This window comes from Ciconia boyciana, chromosome 31 (genome assembly GCF_034638445.1).
Source record: "Ciconia boyciana chromosome 31, ASM3463844v1, whole genome shotgun sequence".
NCBI classification, from domain to species: domain Eukaryota; kingdom Metazoa; phylum Chordata; class Aves; order Ciconiiformes; family Ciconiidae; genus Ciconia; species Ciconia boyciana.
Window position 1 is genome coordinate 950964 of NC_132964.1, and position 20412 is coordinate 971375.

Below are 20412 nucleotides of genomic sequence, written 5' to 3' on the forward strand. Positions count from 1 at the left end.
CGGCTCGGCCCTGCTCTGCCCCGGGGCCCCCCGGCAGCCCCCGCCCCGGGGACCCCCGGCAGCCCCCGCCCCGCGGGCCCTACGCCAACCTGGCCCCCCAGAAAGGGGCCCCCCGCCATCCCCAAATGGGCCCCCTCTGACGGGGACCCCCCCGCTGACGGGGACCCCCCCGGGCCGGGGCCCCTCGCCCCGTCCCCCCCCTACGTGCTCTGCTCGTAACGCGGGGGGGGGGGGGGTCGGGGCTGGGGACACCCCCGCGGCGGGGACAGGGGGACGCAGGGAGGGGACGTGGCACAGGGGTCCCCGGGACGCCCCGAGGGAGGGGACGCGTCCCTCTGGCGTCGCACGGAGACGCCATGACATCATGATGGAGGGGACGCGTTACATGGACGTCACACGGAGACGCCATGACATCACGATGGAGGGGACGCATCACGCTGGCGTCACACGGAGACGCCGCGACACCACGACGGGGGGGGACGCGTCGCAGCGATGTCACACAGAGATGCCGTGACACCACGACGGAGGGAGGGGATGCGTCACGCTGGCGTCACACGGAGACGCCGTGACACCACGACGGAGGGGATGTGTCGCAGTGATGTCACAGAGATGCCGTGACACCACGACAGAGGGGACGCGTCACAGCGATGTCACACGGAGATGCCAGGACAGCATGACAGAGGAGGCGTGCCACACGGAGATGCTGTGACACCACAACGGAGGGGAAATGTCGCGCTGATGTCACATGAACACCGTACGACACCATGACAGAGAGCATGTGCTGCTCTGACATCACACGGAGACACCATGACATCGTAACGGAGGGAACGCATCGCACTGACGTCACATAGACACCTCGTGACATCACCACGGAGCAGACGCGTCACCGTGGGACACGCAGGCCTGGAGACAGGCGGAGGCAGAGGGGACGCGTCGCAGGGACGCGCCGTGACGAGGAGGCGCGGAGGGGACGTGTCACCTGCATCGCGCTCGCGCCGTGTCGCACGGACACACGCAGGACACGGGGACGCTCGGTGACACGCGGACGGAGGGGACGCACCCTGTGGGGACTGTCCCCACGGCCGGCGTGTCCCCGGGGGGGGAAGGACGCAGGGGACACCCCCTCCCCCGGCGGGGGGCACTGAATTTTCTTTGCTTTGGGCTTTTTTTAATTCCTTTTTTTTTTTTTTTTTTACAATAAAACCGCGTTGGGCTCAGCCGCACGCCTGCCTCCCTCCCGGTGAGGGTGGCTCCGCCCGGACGCCTTCGTCCTGCGCTGGCCGGGGGGGGCTGATAAGGCTTATCAGGAGCACCCAGGTGCTGGGCGGGGCCATCGGGGGGGCCCACAGCAGGGGGCACCTGCCACCCGCCATCCGTGTCACTGTCCGTGTCCCCAAGGTCTGGGACCGGCGTCACCCTTGGGTGGTGGCCAGTGTCCCCGTCACCCTCGGGGGCTGCGTCACCCCGATGTCCAGGGTCCACATCAGGGTGACGTCAGGGTCCGTGTCACCGCAGCGTCTGGGGGTCCGTGTCACCCCGACACCCGGGGGGGGGGGGGCGGGGCACGTGACAGCCGAGCTCACCCCCAGCCCTCGTCCCCATCGCCGTCCTCGTCCCCGTCGGGATCGGTGTCCTCGTCCCCCTCGCTGTCCCCGTCGGCGGGGGCCACACGGAGCTGCCCGTGGGGGCCGAAGCGGAGGCGCCAGCGGCGGGGGGGGGCCCCAGGGAGGGTGAGGCGGGCGCGGATGCGGAGGGGGGCCCCGGGGTCGGGGCGCAGGCGGCACTCGGCGGGGAAGTAGCGGCGCAGGGCGGGGAGGACGTGAGGGCCGGGGGGCGGCAGGCACAGGGAGGCCAGAACCTGGGCGGGGGGCCGGGGGGGCCCAGGAGAGCGGGCGGCCTCCAGCAGCAGGGCGGCCAGGCGGGCGGGCGCCCCCGGGGCCCCCCCCAGGTACCGCTCCAGCCCGTCCAGCAGCAGCAGCCCGGGGGGCCGGGGCCGGGCCGCCACCGCCCCCAGCTCCCGCCCCAGCGCCCCCGGGGACGGGGGGTACCGCAGCTCCAGCCGCTGGGGGGGGGGACGGGGACGGGGGCGGGTGTCAGGCCACGCCCCTCAGCGGCAAGCCACGCCCCGTGAGGCGGCAGGCCACACCTCCCCCCCACCCCTCGCTGCATGGATGGGGATGGCCCAGAGCCCCGCCCCCTGTTTAAGGCCCCTCCCACACGCGGCACGCCCTGCCCCTGCACCTCATGCCCCGCCCCCTGCGGCAGGCCCCGCCCACACACGGGGCAGCCCTCCAGATAGTTCGGCATGCTCACCCAAAGCCCCGCCCCGCGGCAGGCCCCGCCCATACGCGACGCCCCGCCTCCTGCCGTCGCTCTCGCACAATGCCACGCCCTCTCCAGCAAACACCGCCCACATGCAGAGCCCCGCCTCCTGCCGCAGGCCCCGCCCACTCACGGCACGCCACGCCCTCTTTTAACGAGCAAACCCCGCCCCCACACGCCCGGCAGCACAGCGTGCTCACCCAGAGCCCCGCCCCCGCCGCGGGCCCCGCCCTCTCGTACCGGCCAAGCCCCGCCCACACGCGCCCCGCCCTCTCCAGCAAACACCGCCCACATGCAGAGCCCCGCCCCTGCGGCACGCCACGCCCACACGCCCGGCCCCGCGCGGCTCGCCACGCCCCCTGCAAGAAACCATGCCTCCACGCAGCACCGCGCCCTTCATCACGCCCCGCCCACTCGCCGCCGACCCCGCCCCCTGCAGCGCGCCCCGCCCTCCCGAGCTCCCTCCGCCTCCCAGCCCCTCTCGCCCCCGGCGCCCCCCTCACCTGCAGCGCCCGCGGGTCGTTGCCGCCGCCGCCGCCACCGTCGCCGCCCGGGAGCCGCGGGAGCGCGCTGGGCGCCAGAAAGAGGGCGCGGGGCCCGTCGCCGCCGCCCGCCAGCGCCGCCCGCAGCAGCAGCGCCGTCCGGCCCGAGCCCGCCGGGCCCAGCACCAGCACCGGCACCGGCGGCGCCGCCTCCCCCGCCGTCACCGAGCCCAGCGCCCGCTCCAGCGCCGCCGCCATCGCGCCCCCGGCCCAACCGCCGCGCGCGCTCCCCGGATGGCAGCCAATCAGGTGAGCGCCCCTCGGCCGCCACCCAGCCAATCGGGGGGGAGGTTCCCTCAGAGCCTCTCCTGCTCACCGCGGCCGGCGAGCGCCTCAACCAATCGGAGGGGAGCTTCCCTCAGCGCAGCTCCCGCCCACGGCGACCGGCGAGCGCCTCAGCCAATCGGAGGGCAGCTTCCCTCAGCGCCGCTCCCGCCCACCGCGGCCGGCACGCGCGTCTTAGCCAATCGGGGGGGAGCTTCCCTCGGCGCCGCTCCCGCCCATCGCAGCTGGCTCTCGCGCGCCTCAGCCAACCGGGGGCGTGGCGCAACACCCTCCCCGCGGCCCCGCCCTCTCCCGGTCCCTATTGGCCGCTCGGGCCGCCAATCCAGCGCCGACTCGTCTCCTAATGAGATTCAGCGTACCGCCCCTTTACGCACCGCCCGGCCAATGGGGAGGCGGCGGTCGGCCGGAGGCGTGGTCAGGCGTGGTCAGGGGCGGGTGGCGGCCGGGGCTGTCAGTCACCTTCGCGCTGCCCGGCAACGCGTTGCCTGGCGACGGCGGGCGGTTGCCGGGCGACGGGGGCGGGGCGGGCGGTGGCGTGTGTGTGTGGGGAGGGGGGCGTGTGCGCGCACCCGCGTGTGCAAAGCCTCGTGCACCGCCCCTGCGCGTGCAAACGCGCCCGTGCAGGCCCCGGGGCACGCGCGGACCCCACGTGCACCCCTCCCCACCCCCACCCCCACCCCCACGGTCGTGCACACCCTCGTGCACACCCCCACGCACGTGCAGGCCCCGTGCGCTCCCCCAGCCGTGCACACCCACGCAGTCGTGCACACCCGCGCGCACGGGCCGAGGCACACGCCGGCCCCACGTGCGCACGCGCTCGTGCACACCGCAGCGCGCGCGCTGGCCCTGCGCGCGCGCAGTTGCGCACAGCCTCGTGCACAGCCCGGCGCGGTGCACGTGCAGGCTTGTGCACACTCGTGTGCTCTGCACGCGCACGCGCGCGTGCAGGGTCGTGATCTGGGCCCGGCTGCAACCCCGGAGGCAGCGAGGGCGCACGAGGGGCGCACGAGGGTGCACGAGCGTGCGTGAGGGTCACACGAGGATGCGCAAGGATCGCACGAGGCCTCACCGGGATGCGCGAGGCCACAGGGCCGGGATGCACGAGAGCTCACGAGGGCTCGCGAGGGCGCGCGAGGGTTGCACCGGGATGCACGAGGCCACAGGGCGGGCATGCACGAGGGCTCACGAGGGCTCACGAGAGCTCGCGAGGGCGCGCGAGGGTTGCACTGGGATGCACGAGGCCACAGGGCCGGGATGCACGAGGGCTCACGAGGGCTCACGAGAGCTCGTGAGGGCGCGTGAGGGTTGCACCGGGATGCGCGAGGCCACAGGGCGGGCATGCACGAGGGCTCGCGAGGGCGCATGAGGGGGCGCGAGGGTTGCACCGGGATGCACGGGGCTCGCACGAGGATGCACGAGGATGCGCAAGGGTCGCACGAGGCCTCACCGGGATGCACGAGGCCACGGGGCCGGGATGCACGAGAGCTCACGAGGGTTCACGAGGGTTCACGAGGGCTCACGAGGGCCGGGGCGGGGCGTCCCCTCGGCTACGCGTATTCTCAAGCAATAACAGCGCGTCCGTATTATCCGCCCGAGAATACCCGTCGCCGAAGGGAGCGGGGGGCCGGCGAGCGGGGGGACCCCCAGGCGTCGGGGGCGGGGGGGGGGGGACACGGGACGGGGACACCCGGGCATCCGGGGCTGCCCCGCCCCTTTCAGCACCGCGGACAGCTCCCCCCTCCCCAGCCCCGCTCTATAGGGGCTCTATAGCGGCTCTATAGGGGCTGCCCGGGCTCCGGGGCTCCGCTATGGGGTTGGGCGGCCCCGCACGGCCCGTTGCGGCCTCGCCGCCCGCCCATAGGGCCCCTCTATAGACCCCGGCCATAGGGCCTTCCTGCAGGCCCTGGCTATAGGTGCCGCCTATAGGCCCCTCTCCAGAGGCCCCCTCCTATATGGCCCAGCCATAGGTCCCTCCTATAGCCCCCCCGCACTCACCGCCGCCGCCGCTGCCGGAGCCGCCGCCCGCCCCGCCGCAGTCCGAGGGGGCGGGGCCGAGGGGGCGGGACACGCCCCCTCCAGCCCACCCCGCCCCGGCACGCTCCGCCCCTTCGCCTAGCCCCGCCTCGCCGCAGTCCGGGGGGCGGGGACCGAGGAGGCGGGGCGAGGCCGGGCCACGCCCGCGCCTGGCCACGCCCCGTGGACCTCTCCCACCTCCCCCCCCGGCCGGCGCTCCCTATAGCGCCCTATGGGCACACTATAGGCGCCCTGCAGGCACGTGGGCTGTGGCCACACCCTTTGCTCCCTATAGGCTGACACCCCCAGCCCCTATAGGCACCCCCAGCCCCTATGGATACCCATCAGCCCCTATAGGACCCCACAGCCCTATAGACACCTCTCAGCCCCTATGGTTACCCATCAGCCCCTATAGGACCCCACAGCCCCTATAGGCACCCCCAGCCCCTATGGATACCCATCAGCCCCTATAGGCACCCCCAGCCTTATAGGCACCCCCAGCCCCTATGGATACCCATCAGCCCCTATAGGACCCCACAGCCCTATAGACACCTCTCAGCCCCTATGGATACCCATCAGCCCCTATAGACACCTCTCAGCCCCTATAGGCACCCCCAGCCCCTATAGGCACCCCCAGCCCCTATGGATACCCATCAGCCCCTATAGGCACCCCCAGCCCCTATGGATACCCATCAGCCCCTATAAGCACCCCCAGCCCCTATAGGCACCCCCAGCCCCTATGGATACCCGTCAGCCCCTATAGGCACCCCCAGCCCCTATAGGCACCCCCAGCCCCTATGGATACCCATCAGCCCCTATAAGCACCCCCAGCCCCTATAGGCACCCCCAGCCCCTATGGATACGCGTCAGCCCCTATAGGCACCCCAGCCCCTATAGGCACCCCAGCCCCTATGGATACCCGTCAGCCCCTATAGGCCCCCCGCTCCCCCTCCCCTATAGCCGCCCCCTACACAGACCTGGCGACACGGGGACGTCACTCGCAGCCACTTTATTCCCCGGGGGACGCCCGCCCCTCCCCCCCGTGTCACAGCGTGGCCCCCCTGCACACGCGTGGCCCCCGGCCCCCCCCAAATTCGGGGTCCCCGTGGGGTCCCCCCGCGCGGGGGACGCTCAGGTGACGGCCGGGAAGTCGGCTCGGCGCGCCTGGGGGCACGGGGGCCGTGGGGTGCACGGCCCCCGCGCCCCTAATATCGGGGTCCCCCACAACCTCCCGAGGCACCCCCCCCCACGGGGTCGGGGTCCCCCATGCCCCCAAACACCCCCGTGGGGCTCAGGACCCCCCCCCATGCCCCCCAAACACCCCCGTGGGGCCCAGGACCCCCCCCATGCCCCCCAAACACCCCCGCGGGGCTCAGGACCCCCAGCGCCCCCCCATGGGGTTGGGGGTCCCCCGTGGGGCTCAGGACCCCCCCAGCGCTTCCTCCCACTTTTGGGGTGCCCCCCAAACACCCCACGGGGCTCATCCCCCACCCGAGCCCCCAGTGCCCCCCCCCAGATCCCCCATGGGGCTCAGGACCCCCTGGGCCCCCTCCCAGTTTTGGGGTGCCCCCAGTGCCCCCATACACCCCCAAAGACGCGGGACCCCCGTGCCCCCTCCCAGCTTTGGGGTGCCCCCCAGATGCCCCATGGGGCTCAGGACCCCCGTGCCCCTCCCAGTTTTGGGGCGCCCCCAAACACCCCCCGGTCTCAGTCCCCCCCAGATCCCCATGGGGCTCAGGACCCCCCTGGGCCCCCTCCCAATTTTGGGGTGCCCCCGATCCCCCTGGGGCTCAGGACCCCCGTTTTTGGGGTGCCCCCTCACCTGGGTCACGCTGATCTCCTCGAGGGGGGCTGGGGCTGGGGCAGCTCAGGGGGCTCTCGGGGGCCCCCCCCCGTGCTCTGGAAGTTCCCCACCACGCAGGTCACCTGGGGGGGGGGGCAGAGATTTTGGGGGCCTTGGGGTTATGGGGTGGCGGGGGGGGCCCTGGGGGACTTAGGGGGGCCCTGAGTGAATTTAGGGGGCCCCGGAGGGGCTATGGGGTCCCGGGGGGGTTTGGAGGTTTTGGAGGGTCCTGGGGGTGTTTTGGGGGTCCCAGGAAGGTTTTGGGGTCCCAGAGAGGTTTCGGGGGTCCTGGGGTGTTTGGGGGGGTCATGGAGAGGATTTGGGGGTCACCAGAGATTTTGGGGTCCCCAGGGAGATTTCAGGGGTCCCCGGAGCAGCTTGGGGGATCCCGGGGCTGCAGAGGGGATTTGGGGGGCCCTGGAGGAGTTTGGGGGTTCCTGGGGGGATCTGGGGTCTGGGGAGGTTTGGGGTCCCAGGAGGTTTTGGGGTCCGGGACAAGTTTTGGGGGTCTGGGGAGGTTTTGGGGGTCTCTGGGACAAGTTTTGGGGGTCTCTGTGGGTTTTGGGGTCCCTGCGGGGTTTGGGGTCCCGGGAGAGGTTTGGGGGGCCCGGGGAGGTTTAGGGGGTCCCCGGAGAGGTTTTGGGGTCCCTGTGGGTTTTGGGGTCCCGGGGAGGTTTGGGGGGTCCCTGCGGGTTTTGGGGTCCCCGCGGGGTCTGGGGGTCCCCGGAGAGGTTTTGGGGTCCCCGCGGGCTCTGGGGGTCCCTGCGGGTTTGGGGGTCCCGGGGAGGTTTGGGGGTCCCCAGACAGGTTTGGGGGTCCCTGGGGGTTTTGGGGTCCCCGTGGGGTCTGGGGGTCCCTGGAGAGGTTTTGGGGTCCCCACGGGCTCTGGGGGGTCCCCGGAGAGGTTTTGGGTCCCCGCGGGGTTTTGGGGTCCCCGCGGGCTCTGGGGGTCCCCAGAGAGGTTTTGGGGTCCCCACGGGCTCTGGGGGGGGTCCCCGGAGAGGCTTTTGGGTCCCCGCGGGGTTTGGGGGGGTTCCCGGGGATTTTGGGGTCCCCGCGGGGTTTGGGGGGGTCCCCGGGGGTTTTGGGGTCCCCGCGGGCTCTGGGGGGGTCCCTGGGGGTTTTGGGGTCCCCGCGGGCTCTGGGGGGGTCCCCGGAGAGGTTTTGGGGTCCCCGCGGGGTCTGGGGGGGGGTCCCCGGAGAGGTTTTGGGGTCCCCGCGGGGTCTGGGGGGGTCCCCGGGGGTTTTGGGGTCCCCGGGGGTTTTGGGGGGCCCACCAGGAAGGCGGCGATGGCGGTGCCGGTGAGGAAGCCGGCCAGGACGTCGCCCCAGTGGTTGCGGTGCTCGGCCACGCGCAGGGCCCCCAGCAGGAACGGGGGGGGCGCGAACCCCAAAACCGCCGCCGGCTTGGCCAGCCGCGAGCCCCCCCCCCGCCAGGCCAGCGTCACGTAGAGCTGGGGGGGCGCAGGGTCACCCCAAAAGAGAGGGGCACCCCCCGGCCCCTCAAAATCCCCCCGAGCACCCCCAAAGCCCCCGAGCCGCTCCACCCCCCCCAGCAACCCCCAACCCCCACTGCACCCCCAAACAGGCACAGCCCCCAAATGAACCTACCCCCCATAGCGCCCACCTCCCCCCCGGACCCCAAATCCCCACTCCCCCCCTCCCCTTAGCCCCCCAATTTTCCCGTTTTCCCCACATTTCACCCCAAAACCCCCATACCCCCCAAACCCCCCACAGCCCCCCAACTCCCCCCAAATGAACCTTCTCCCCGTAGCCCCCCCATAGCCCCCACCTCCCCGGACCCCAAATCCCCACTCCGCCCCCCAGTCCCCCTTAGCCCCCCAATTTTCCCGTTTTCCCCGCATTTCACCCCAAAACCCCCTAGCCCCCAAACCCCCATACCCCCAAAACCCCCTAGCCCCCCAAATGACCCTTCCCCCCATAGCCCCCAACTCCCCCATAGCGCCCACCTCCCCCAGACCCCAAATCCCCCACTCCCCCCTCCCCTTAGCCCCCCAATTTGCCCATTTTCCCTGCATTTCACCCCAAAACCCCATACCCCCATAGCCCCCAACTCCCCCCAAATGAACCTTCTCCCCATAGCCCCCATAGCCCCCACCTCCCCCCCGGACCCCCATATCCCCCCTCCCCCACTCCCCTTAGCCCCCCCAATTTGCCCGTTTTCCCCACATTTCACCCCAAACCCCTGTAACCCCCCAGATGAACCTTCCCCCCACAGCCCCCAACTCCCCCCAAATGAACCTTCTCCCCCATAGCCCCCATAGCCCCCACCTCCCCCCCGGACCCCATATCCCCCACTCCCCCCCACTCCCCTTAGCCCCCCAGTTTGCCCGTTTTCCCTGAATTTCACCCCAAAACCCCCTAGCCCCCAAATGACCCTTCCTTCCCCATAGCCCCCCAACTCCCCCATAGCGCCCCACCTCCCCCCGGACCCCAAATCCCCCACTCCCCCCCTCCCCCTTAGCCCCCCCAATTTGCCCGTTTTCCCCGCATTTCACCCCAAACCCCCGGACCCCCACCCCGGCGTAGGCCCCGGCGTAGGCCCCCAGCGCCGCCTCCTTGCAGGGAAAGGCCCTTCGGGCGGCCGCCACCAAGGGGGGGGCCCCGGCGCAGGGGGCCCCCGGGGGCACGAAGCAGGGGGCGGCAGAGGGCGCAGCAGGGCGCTGTAGTTGGGGCGACAGACGGCGAGAAAATGGGGGGCGGGGGCCCCCGTCACCACCTGCCCCGCGTTGGCGAAGATGGCGGTGGCCAGCAGCCCGAAGGAGAACACCCCTGGGGGGCAAAGGGGGCAGTTGGGGGTTATGGGGAAAGGGGCAAGTGGGGGGGCAGAGGAGCAAATTGGGGGGTATGGGAGCAAAATAGGGGGCAGGGGGGAGTTAGAGGTTATGGGGGAAAGGGAGTTGAGGGGCAAAATGGGGTATGGGGGGAAAGGGGGAGTTGGGGGGCAAAATGGGGGGCAGGGGGGAGTTGGGGGTTATGGGGGAAAGAAGGGGGTTGAGGGGCAAAATGGGGGGTATGGGGGAGTTGGGGGTTGGGGGCAAAATAGGGGGGCAGGGGAGTTGGGGGGTTTATGGGGAAAGGGGGTTGGGGCAAAATGAGGGGGTATGGGGAAAGGGGTAGTTGGGGGGCAAAATGGGGGGCAGGGGAGTTGGGGGGTTATGGGGGAAAGGGGGAGTTGGGGGGCAAAATGGGGGGTATGGGGGGCAGGGGGAGTGGGGGGTTATGGGGAAAGGGGGAGTTGGGGGGCAAAATGGGGGGCAGGGGGAGTTGGGGGGTTATGGGGGGGAAAGGGGGGTTGGGGGGCAAAGGGGGAAAGGGGGAGTTGGGGGGTTATGGTGGGGGTTGGGGGGCAAAATGGGGGGCAGGGGGAGTTAGGGGTGTTATGGGGGGAAAGGGGGGTTGGGGGCAAAATGGGGGGCAGGGGGAGTTGGGGGTATGGGGGAAGGGGGGTTGGGGGCAAAATGGGGGGCCGGGGGCGAATAGGGGGAGTCAGGGGAGCAAATTGGGGGGCAGGGCCAAAAGGGGGGCAGGGGAGGAATCGGGGGGCAAGGGGACAAATCGGGGGTCAGGGGCGATAGGGGGTGCCCCCAGCCCTTGCCCCCTTTTTCCTTACCCCCCATTTGCCCCCATCCCTCATTTTGCCCCCCATTTGCCCCATTTGCCCCCTTTGCCCCCTTTGCCCCCCATTTGCCCCCTAGCCCCCCTTTGTATTTGCCCATTTGCCCCCTACCCCCCTGCCCCCTTATTTGCCCCCCGTTTGCCCCCATCCCTCAATTTGCCCCCCCAGCCCCCCGTTTGCCCCATACCCCCATTTGTTACCCCCAGCCCCCCTTTGCCCCCTACCCCCATTTGCCCCCCCCCCATTTTGCCCCCCAGCCCCCTTTGCCCCCCATCTGCCCCCCATCTTTTGCCCCCCCCTTTGCCCCCCCTGCCCCCCCCTCCTTGGGAAGCGCAGCACCTGCCGCAGGACCGCCCCCAGGTAGCAGCGCTCTCCCCGCAGGATCCGGGGTCGCGGCCCCAGGGGCCCCCAGCAGCTCCCCACCACGATCTGCGCACCCCGTCACCGCCGGGACCCTGGGGGCCGCGCCCCTCTGGGACCCCCGACTCCTTAGGACCCCCCAGGGCCCCACGGAGACCCCAAGGGACCCCCGGGACCCCTTGGGCCCCCCAACCCCTTCGGAGCCCCCTGGTCCCCCAGGGGCCCCCTGATCCCTTAGGAGCCCCCCAGACCCCTTGGGACCCCCTGGGTACCCCCAGCCCCCTTAGGACCCCCCGGGCCCCCTAGTCCCCCAGGGGACCCTCTGCCCCCCCAGCCCCCAAAGTGCCCCTCGGGACCCCCAGGAGCCCCCAGCCCCCAAAGACTCCTTTTGCCCCCCAAGGTGCCCCTTGGGACCCCCCAGCCCCCAAAAGACCCCCTTTGCCCCCCCGCCCCCTTAGGACCCCACCCCCAAGGTGCCCCTTGGGACCCCCAGCCCCAAAGACCCCCTTTGCCCCCCGCCCCCTTAGGACCCCCCACCCCCAAGGTGCCCCTTAGGACCCCCACCCCCTCAAGGTGCCCCTCGGGACCCCCCAGCCCCCCAAAAACCCCCTCTGCCCCCCCCCAGCCCCCTTAGGCCCCCCCAGCCCCCCAAAGACCCCTCTGCCCCCCCGCCCCCTTAGGACCCCCCCACCCCCCAAGGTGCCCCTCAGGACCCCCCAGCCCCCAAAACACCCCTCTGCCCCCCCAGCCCCCTTAGGACCCCTCAAGGTGCCCCTTGGGACCCCCAGCCCCCTTAGGGACCCCCCACCCCCAAGGTGCCCCTCTGCCCCCCCCCAGCCCCCTTAGGACCCCCCACCCCCAAGGTGCCCTCGGGACCCCCCCAGCCCCCAAAGACCCCTCTGCCCCCCAGCCCCCTTAGGACCCCCCCACCCCCAAGGTGCCCCTTAGGACCCCCCCACCCCTCAAGGTGCCCCTCGGGACCCCCAGCCCCCAAAAACCCCTCTGCCCCCCCCCAGCCCCCTTAGGCCCCCCCAGCCCCCAAAGACCCCTCTGCCCCCCCCGCCCCCTTAGGGACCCCCCACCCCCAAGGTGCCCCTCTGCCCCCCAGCCCCTTAGGACCCCTCAAGGTGCCCCTCGGGACCCCCCAGCCCCCTTAGGACCCTCCCAAGGGCCCCCCGAAGCCCCCGTGTCCCCCCACTCACGGTGAGGACGGGGACGGCGGTGACGAGGGCGTAGACCAGGGCGGGGGGCGCGGCTGGCGGCGGGGGCCGGGGTAGGGCGCCCGTAGGCCGGGTCCCGGCAGAAGAAGCCGCCGTCGTGCACCGGGAAAGCGTCGGTGAACTCCAGCTGGTAGGCGAGGGCCGCCGTGCCCCCAGGATGCCCAGCTGGGGGGACACTGCTGGGACCCCCGCACCCCGGCTGGGGGGGACACCCGCTGGGACCCCCGAACCCCGGCTGGGGGGACACTGCTGGGACCCCCGAACCCCGGGTGGGGGGACACACTGCTGGGACCCTCGAACCCCGGCTGGGGGGACACTGCTGGGACCCCCGAACCCCGGGTGGGGGACACCCGCTGGGACCCCCCCGAAGCCCGGCTGGGGGGGGGACACTGCTGGGACCCCCCGAACCCCGGCTGGGGGGACACTGCTGGGACCCCCGAACCCCGGCACCCAGGCAGCGGGGACCCCAGGATGCTCAGCTGGGGGGACACTGCTGGGACCCCCGCACCCCGAACCCCGGCTGGGGGGACACCCGCTGGGACCCCCCTGAACCCCGGCTGGGGGGGGGACACTGCTGGGACCCCCGAACCCCGGCTGGGGGGGACACCCGCTGGGACCCCCGAAGGCCCGGCTGGGGGGACACACTGCTGGGACCCCCCGAACCCCGGCTGGGGGGGGGACACTGCTGGGACCCCCCCGAACCCCGGCTGGGGGGACACCTGCTGGGACCCCGAAGCCCGGCTGGGGGACACTGCTGGGACCCCCGAACCCCGGCTGGGGGACACCCGCTGGGACCCCCCCGAACCCCGGCACCCAGGCAGCAGGGACCCCCAGGATGCCCAGCTGGGGGGGGGACACTGCTGGGACCCCCCCGAACCCCCCAAATCCCGGCTGGGGGGGGGGACACACTGCTGGGACCCTCTGAACCCCGGCTGGGGGGACACTGCTGGGACCCCGAACCCCGCACGGGGACCCAGGCACTGGGGGCCTCACCCCCTCTCCCCACACCCCATTGTCCCCCCAATGCCAAGTAGGGGACCCCGGGGTTAGGGGGTACCCCGGTATGGGGGTACCCCCTGTGTGGGGGGGTACCCCGGTGTCGGGGGGTACCCCAGTGTTTGGGGTACCCCGCTCTCTGGGGGGTACCCCGGTGTCGGGGGGGTACCCCGCCGTTTGGGGGTACCCCGGTGTTTGGGGGGGGTACCCCCATCTCGGGGGGGGTACCCCGGTGTCAAGGGGTACCCCGGTGTTTGGGGGGTACCTCCGTCTCGGGGGTACCCCGGTGTCGGGGGTACCCGCTGTTTGGGGTACCCCGCTGTTGGGGGCACCCCGGTGTTTGGGGGGTACCCCGGTGTCGGGGTACCCCGCTGTTGGGGGCACCCCGGTGTTTGGGGTACCCCGGTGTTTGGGGGTACCCCGCTGTTGGGGGCACCCCGGTGTCGGGGGTACCCCGGTGTTTGGGGGGTACCCCGCTGTTGGGGGCACCCCGGTGTTTGGGGGTACCCCGGTGTTTGGGGGTACCCCGGTGTTTGGGGGCACCCCGCTGTTGGGGGCACCCCGGTGTCGGGGGCACCCCGCTGTTTGGGGGGTACCCCGCTGTTGGGGGTACCCCGGTGTTTGGGGGTACCCCGCTGTTTGGGGTACCCCGCTGTTGGGGGCACCCGGTGTCGCCCCCGTACCTCCACGAAGAGGAAGCAGGGGACGATGGATCCGCTGCGCTTCACCTCCCGCCGCGGAGCCGCCATGGCGGGGGGGCACCCCGGGACCCCCGGGCTCGGGCAGGGGGGCTCCGGCGCACGCGCTGTGGGGGGGTGTGTGTCAGTGCCACCCCCATCCCCGGGACAGCTGGGTCTCCCCTTTTTGGGGGACACCCCCACCCTCCCGGACGCCTCTGTGCCCCCCCAAGTGGGGACGCCCCCCATGTTCCCCCTCCCCCCGGACGCCGGGGTCCCCTTTGCGCCCCTCCCCAGGCAGGGACCCCCCGCCCCCGACGCTGGGTCCCCCCGTGCCCCCCAAAGCAGCCCCCCCCCGGACGCCGGGGTCCCCCCGACCCTCACCCGCCTCCTTCACGCCGCCGCCATCGCCGGGGGGGCCGCGGGGAGGCGGTGGCGCTGTCGCGACAGAGGCATCGCGATACTGCGGGGGGAGGGGAAGGGAGGGGCGGCGGCCGCTGATTGGCTGCCGGCGGGACCCAGGCGTCCGGGCGTGCCCCCCCACTGCGGCAACGGGGGACCCAGGCGGCGGGGACCCCCCCACAAAGGGGACCCCGGCGTGGGGGTCCCTGTGCTTGGGGGGGCAGTGGGGTCGGGGAGGGGCACGTTGGGGGGCTGGGTTTTGGGGGGCGCAGCCGAGGAGCCGAGCGTCCGAGCAGCGCGCATGCGCGAGGGGCAGGGCTCCAGCAGGTGCCGGGGGGGCGGGGGTTCCAGCAGGTGCTTGCCCCGCCCCCCCTCAGCCTCAAGCCCCGCCCCTCTCCCCGCCACCCGCCAGGTGTGGGCGGGGCCGGGCGCCCAGGGGAGGGGCGGGGCCGGGGTCACGGGGGCGGGGGCGGGGCGGACGGGAGCGGCCGGAGCCGACGGGAGCGGAGCGGGGCGGTGAGCGGGGCCCCTCCCCCGGGACCCCGCGATCGGGGGGGCGGGGCCGAGTGGTCCCCCACCCCCTCACCCCTCCCCCACCCCTCCCCCCACCGCGAACCTTGACCCCGGGCCCGCGCGCCTGGGTCCCTCCCCAGGGGCCCAACGGCGGGGGGAGGGGGGCAGAACTCCCCGGGGGGTGGGAGTCCCGGGGGGGTGTGGTGCCGTGGGAGGGGTTTGGGGAGCCTGGGGGTCCCGAGGGGGGTCCATGGGGGTGTCTGGGGGGTCCCATGGGAGCCTGGGGGGTCCCAGGGGTATTTGGGGGGGTCTCGGGGGGGTCCTGACCGTGTCCCCGCAGCCGCAGGAGCCCCGGGCCCCCCCCGCCGACGCCCCGCCATGGCGGGTGCCCCCCGCCTCGCCCTGGCCCTGGCCCTGCCCTGCCTGGCCCTCGCCCAGAGTAGGTGCTGGGGGGCCCGGGCGGCTGGGGTCCGCGGGGGGCATGGGGGGCCAGGTACCCGGGTCTCTCTGGGGGGTTATGGGGGACCCAGGTACCCGGCTCCCTCCGTAGGGGGCTATGGGGGGCCCAGGTACCCGGGTCCCTCCCTGGGGGGCTATGGGGGCCCAGGTACCCGGGTTCCTCCGTGGGGGGTTATGGGGGCCCAGGTACCCGGGTTCCTCCCTGGGGGTTGGGGTCCCGGAAACCCGGGTCCCTGTGTGGGGGGGTTACGGGGGGCCCAGGTACCTGGGAGCCTCCCTGGGGGGTTAAGGGGGGCCCAAATACCCGGGTCCCTCCGTGGGGGGGTTATGGGGGCCCAGGTACCTGGGAGCCTCCCTGGGGGGTTATGGGGGGCCCAGGTACCCGGGTCCCTCCGTGGGGGGTTATGGGGGCCCAGGTACCCGGGTTCCTCCCTGGGGGGTTATGGGGATCCCGGACACCCGGGTCCCTGTGGGGGGTTATGGGGGCCCGGGTACCTGGCTCTGAGGGGGTTACGGGGGGGTCTCAGACGCCTGGGTCCCCCCTGTACAGACCTGGGGGGGTCTCGGGGGTCTCCCCACACCCCCGGGTCCCTCCACTGGGGGGGCTGGGGTGTCCCCGCACCCCCGGGTCCCCTCCCCGCCGGGGGGCACGGGGCCGGTTTCGGGTGCCGGGACAGGGCGAGGCCGTGACTCAACGCTGGGCGTCGACAGGTGAATGGCGGGGGGGGGGGGGGCAGGACACCCGGATGCCCGGGTCCCCTGTGACCCCCCCATTTCACCCCCCAGCCTCTCCCAGTGTGACCAGTAACGGCACCAGTAACAGCACAGACCCCCATGGCGGCGGCGGCGGCCTCTCGGTGAGTTAGGGGGGGTCCGTGGGGGTGAGACCAGGTTTGGGGGGCGGGGGGGTGTGTCCCTGGGGGGCTTGGGGGGCCCAGCCTGGCTGGGGGGTGTCCCTGTGATGTTGGGGGCTCCTGGGATGGTTGGGGGTCACTGGGGGTCCCCAAGGGGGCTTGGGGGGTCGCTGGGGCTCCTCGGGAGGCTGGGGGAGGTCCCCAGGGAATTTGGGGGGTTGTTGGGGGTCCCCAGGAGGGTTGGGGGGCCCAAGGTGTCCCCGAGAGCACTGGGGGTCCCCAGGGGCTTTGGGGGGCCCCAAAGTGTCCTTGAGAGTATTGGGGGTCCCCAAGGTGTCCTCGAGAACACTGGGGGGTCCCCAGGGTGTCCCTGAGAGCACTGGGGGGGCCCAGGGGCTTTGGGGGGTCCCCAAGCTGTCCCGGGGGCTTGGGGGGTCCTCAGGGGCTGCCGAGGTCCCCAGGGTGTTCTTTGGGGTTTTGGGGGTCCCTAGAGTGTCCCCGGAAGGTCCTCAGGGGCTTTGGGGGGTCCTCAGGTTGTCCCTGGGGGTCTTTGGGGGTCCCCAGGGTCTTTGGGGGGTCCCCAGTGTGTTTCTGGGTGTCTGGGACGGTCCCTAGGGTGTCCCTGGGGGGGTCGCTAGGGGTTTGGGGAGTCCCCAAGCCGTGTTCTTGGGGTGTCGGGGGTCCCCAGGGTGTCCCCGTTGGATTTGGGGGTCCCCAGGGTGTCCCTGAGAGCACTGGGGGTCCCCAGGGGCTTTAGGGGGTCCCCAAGGTGTCCCTGAGAGCACTGGGGGGTCCCCAGGGGCTTTAGGGGGGTCCCCAAGGTGTCCTGGGAGGCTTGGGGGTCCCCAGGGCCTTTGGGGGGGTCCCCAGGGTGTCCCTGAGAGTATTGGGGGGGTCCCCAGGGCTTTTGGGGGTCCCCAGGGCCTTTGGGGGGGTCCCCAGGGTGTCCCTGAGAGTATTGTGGGGGTCCCCAGGGCCTTTGGGGGGGTCCCCAGGGGCTTTGGGGGGGTCCCTAAGGTGTCCCTGAGAGCACTGGGGGGTCCCCAGGGGCTTTAGGGGGGTCCCCAAGGTGTCCTGGGAGGCTTGGGGGTCCCCAGGGGCTTTGGGGGGGTCCCCAGGGTGTCCCTGAGAGTATTGGGGGGGTCCCCAGGGTCTTTGGGGGGTCCCCAGTGTGTTTCTGGGTGTCTGGGACGGTCCCTAGGGTGTCCCTGGGGGGGTCCCCAGGGGCTTTGGGGGGGTCCCCAAGGTGTCCCTGAGAGCACTGGGGGGTCCCCAGGGGCTTTAGGGGGGTCCCCAAGGTGTCCTGGGAGGCTTGGGGGTCCCCAGGGCCTTTGGGGGGGTCCCCAGGGTGTCCCTGAGAGTATTGGGGGGGTCCCCAGGGCTTTTGGGGGGGTCCCCAGGGGCTTTGGGGGGGTCCCCAGGGTGTCCCTGAGAGCACTGGGGGGGTCCCCAGGGCCTTTGGGGTCTCCCTGGGAAGTTTGGGGGTTCCCGCGAGGGTCGGGTCTCCCCACGAGCTTTGAGGTGACCCGGGGGCTCCCCGTGTGCCCCCCCCCCCGGGCAGCGGGGGAGGTGGCGCTGACGGTGGTGCTGGGGGGCCTGGGGGCCTTCGGCCTCGTGGGGCTCCTGCTCTTCCTCGCCCTGCGCCTGCGGGAGAAGCGTCGCACCGAGGGCTCGTACCGGCCCAGCAGCGAGGAGCAGGCGGGGGCCCGCGCCCCCCGGCCCCCCTGCGCCTGCCCCCCGAGGAGCGCCTCATCTGACCCCCGCGCCGGGGGCCTCGCACCAGGGGCCTCGCGCCGGGGGTGTCGCGCACCGGCCGTGCGACGCGGCTGGGAGCGTCTCGCGCGGGGAGCACGTCGTCGTGTGGCCGTGGCCGTCCCCCCCCCCCCGTAGCCTCGCACGAGGGTCTCGCACGAGGGCGTCTCGCACGAGGGTCTCGCACGAGGGTCTCGCACGATGGCATCTCGCACGAGGGCGTCTCGCACGAGGGCGTCTCGCACGAGGGTCTCGCACGAGGGTCTCGCACGAGGGTCTTGCACGAGGGTCTCGCACGAGGGCGTCTCGCACGAGGGCGTCTCGCACGAGGGGGTCTCGCACGAGGGCCTCGCACGAGGGTCTCGCACCACGGCCTCACATGAGGGTCTCGCACGAGGGTCTCGCACGAGGGCGTCTCGCACGAGGGTCTCGCACGAGGGTCTCGCACGAGGGCGTCTCGCACGAGGGCGTCTCGCACGAGCGCGTCTCGCACGAGGGTCTCGCACGAGGGCGTCTCGCACGAGGGCGTCTCGCACGAGGGTCTCGCACGAGGGTCTCGCACGAGGGTCTCGCACGAGGGGGGTCTCGCACGAGGGTCTCGCACGAGGGTCTCGCACGAGGGGGTCTCGCACGAGGGGGTCTCGCACGAGGGCCTCGCACGAGGGTCTCGCACCACGGCCTCACATGAGGGTCTCGCACGAGGGCGTCTCGCACCACGGCCTTGCACAAAGGGGGTGTGTGTGCGCGTGTGTCTCGCACGAGAGGACTCGCACGCCGCCCGGACGGCACCACCCCCCCTGGGGGGGGGGAGAATTTCTATAATAGTCTATTTTTGAGATAAAAACCTCAAAAAATGGTGGTTTGCTGGTTGTTGCCCCTCCCCCCTCAGCCCCCCACTTCGCCCCTCCCCCCATAACCCCCCCCAGCCCCCATATTCCCCCCAGCCCCCGTTTCCCCCATATTCCCCCCTCAGACCCCATATTCCCCCAGCCCCCATATTTTCCCCAGCCCCCGTTTCCCCCCATATTCCCCCCCCAGCCCCCATTTCCCCATATTCCCCCCAGCCCCCATTTCCCCCTCCCTTTTGGGGTACCCTGGGGGGGGGTCTCCCGTGGGGCCCCCCCAAAACACAGGCACACAGGGCACGATCGGGGTTGTTATTGCCATCAGCCCCCCCCCCCCCGTGCACCCCAAAACCCACCCGGGGAGGGGGGGCTGGCACCGGGGGCTGCCTGCACCCCTATGGCTGTGGGGTGGGGATCTGGAAATGGGGGGACCCCAATTTGGGGGGGGTAATTCCCCAAGAGGGAAACTGAGGCAGGGAGCAGTTTGGGGGGGCCCTGGGGAGGGGTTCACATCCCCAGCCCCCCCTCCCTGGCACAGAGACACCCCCAAAGCTGGGGGGGTCCCCGAGGGGCAGCTGGGGGTGCTGGGGGTCCCTAAGGCGGTTTTGGGGGTCCTGGGGCAGTTTTGGGGGTCTGTGGGGAAATTTGGGGCATCGAGGGGCAGATTCGGGTATTGGGGGGCCTGGGGAATTTGGGGTCCCCGAGGGGCTGTTGGGGGGCTGGGGGCTCCCCGGGGCTGGGTTTTGGGGTCCTTGGGGCACTTTGGGGTCCCCGGGGGCAGTTGGGGGGTGCTGAGGGGGGGTCCCCGGGGCTGGGTTTTGGGGGTCCTGGGGCAGCTTTGAGGGGATCCCCGGGGGAATTTGGGGTCCCCGGGGGGCGGCTGTGGGTGCTGGGGGGGCCCTGAGGTGGTTTTGGGGTCCCCCCTGTTTGGGGGGTCCCCCAGCTCCTCCCTGCCTCAGTTTCCCCAGCCCGGGGGGGGAGGGGGGGTACCGGTGCCCCCCCCCCCCCCGCACGCTTGGGTTCCTCTGGGAGGGCACCTGCCCCTCCCCCACACTTCCCCTTCCCACGGGGAGGGGGGAGGGGCGGGGGGTGCCCGAGGCCACGGGGGAGGGAGGGGGGCCTTGCACGAGTGTGTGAGCGGCCGCGCACGGGCCTCATGCAAATGCCCTCGTGCGACACCTCGGGCCCCCCTCCTCGTGCACGGCCCTCGTGCGACACCTCAACCCCCCCCCCCCGTGCACGGCCCTCGTGCAAACACCTCATGCTTCGTGCACAGTCCTTGTGCAACACCTCCCCTCCCCTTGTGCATGGCCCTCGTGCAAACACCCTCGTGCGACACCTCCCCCATACACAGCCCCGTGCAAACGCCTTCCCCTTGTGCACAGTCCTCGTGCAACATCTCACACGCCTCGTACACGGCCCTCGTGCGACACCTCACCCCCCTTTGCACGGCCCTCGTGCAAACACCCTTGTCCAAACCCCTCACACTCCTAGTGCACGGCCCTCGTGCGACGCCTCACCCCCCTCTGTGCACGGCCCTCGTGCAACATCTCACATGCCTTGTGCACAGCTCTTGTGCGACGTCACCCCCCCTTTGCACGGTCGTCGTGCAAACACCTCATGCTTCGTGCACAGTCCTTGTGCAAACACCTCACCCCCCCCGTGCACGGCCCTCGTGCAAACACCTCA

General features: G+C 72.1%; 3 protein-coding genes and 1 long non-coding RNA gene across 5 annotated transcripts in view; 1 reads left to right on the top strand and 3 right to left on the bottom strand.

Annotated features, from left to right (window-relative positions):
• The window catches only part of LOC140645106 (adhesion G protein-coupled receptor L1-like), a gene marked incomplete at its 3' end in the record, with an annotated part of 87856 nt that overhangs the window by 6552 nt on the left and 60892 nt on the right, over positions 1-20412 (bottom strand).
• On the bottom strand, positions 1058-3607 carry SWSAP1 (SWIM-type zinc finger 7 associated protein 1). The gene is made up of 2 exons (XM_072848498.1): positions 2826-3607; positions 1058-2062 (listed from the first exon to the last, which is right to left on the bottom strand). Exons 1-2 carry the CDS (start codon positions 3060-3062, stop codon positions 1580-1582), a joined length of 720 nt encoding a protein of 239 aa, XP_072704599.1. The 5' UTR covers positions 3063-3607; the 3' UTR covers positions 1058-1579.
• On the top strand, positions 2976-18006 carry LOC140645196 (uncharacterized). 2 transcript variants are annotated; one of them, XR_012039946.1, is made up of 4 exons: positions 2976-3113; positions 15154-15252; positions 16059-16129; positions 17783-18006. It is a non-coding gene; the product is annotated as an uncharacterized lncRNA (long non-coding RNA). The 2 variants fall into 2 exon arrangements; XR_012039947.1 differs by lacking the exon at positions 15154-15252.
• LOC140645086 (phospholipid phosphatase-related protein type 2-like) lies at positions 6990-13970 on the bottom strand. Its single transcript, XM_072848304.1, is given in 7 exon segments — positions 6990-7088; positions 8283-8459; positions 9546-9661; positions 9664-9798; positions 12204-12256; positions 12258-12316; positions 13905-13970. Coding segments are annotated over 7 exon segments (705 nt in total).

Bases quoted from the DNA above. Each gene is read 5' to 3' on its own strand.
- SWSAP1 (XM_072848498.1), bottom strand. From the start codon at position 3,062: ATGGCGGCGGCGCTGGAGCGGGCGCTGGGCTCGGTGACGGCGGGGGAG. The intron at 2,063-2,825 runs GTGAGGGGGGCG...CCCCCCCCCCAG, and splicing joins ACGACCCGCGGGCGCTGCAG to CGGCTGGAGCTGCGGTACCC.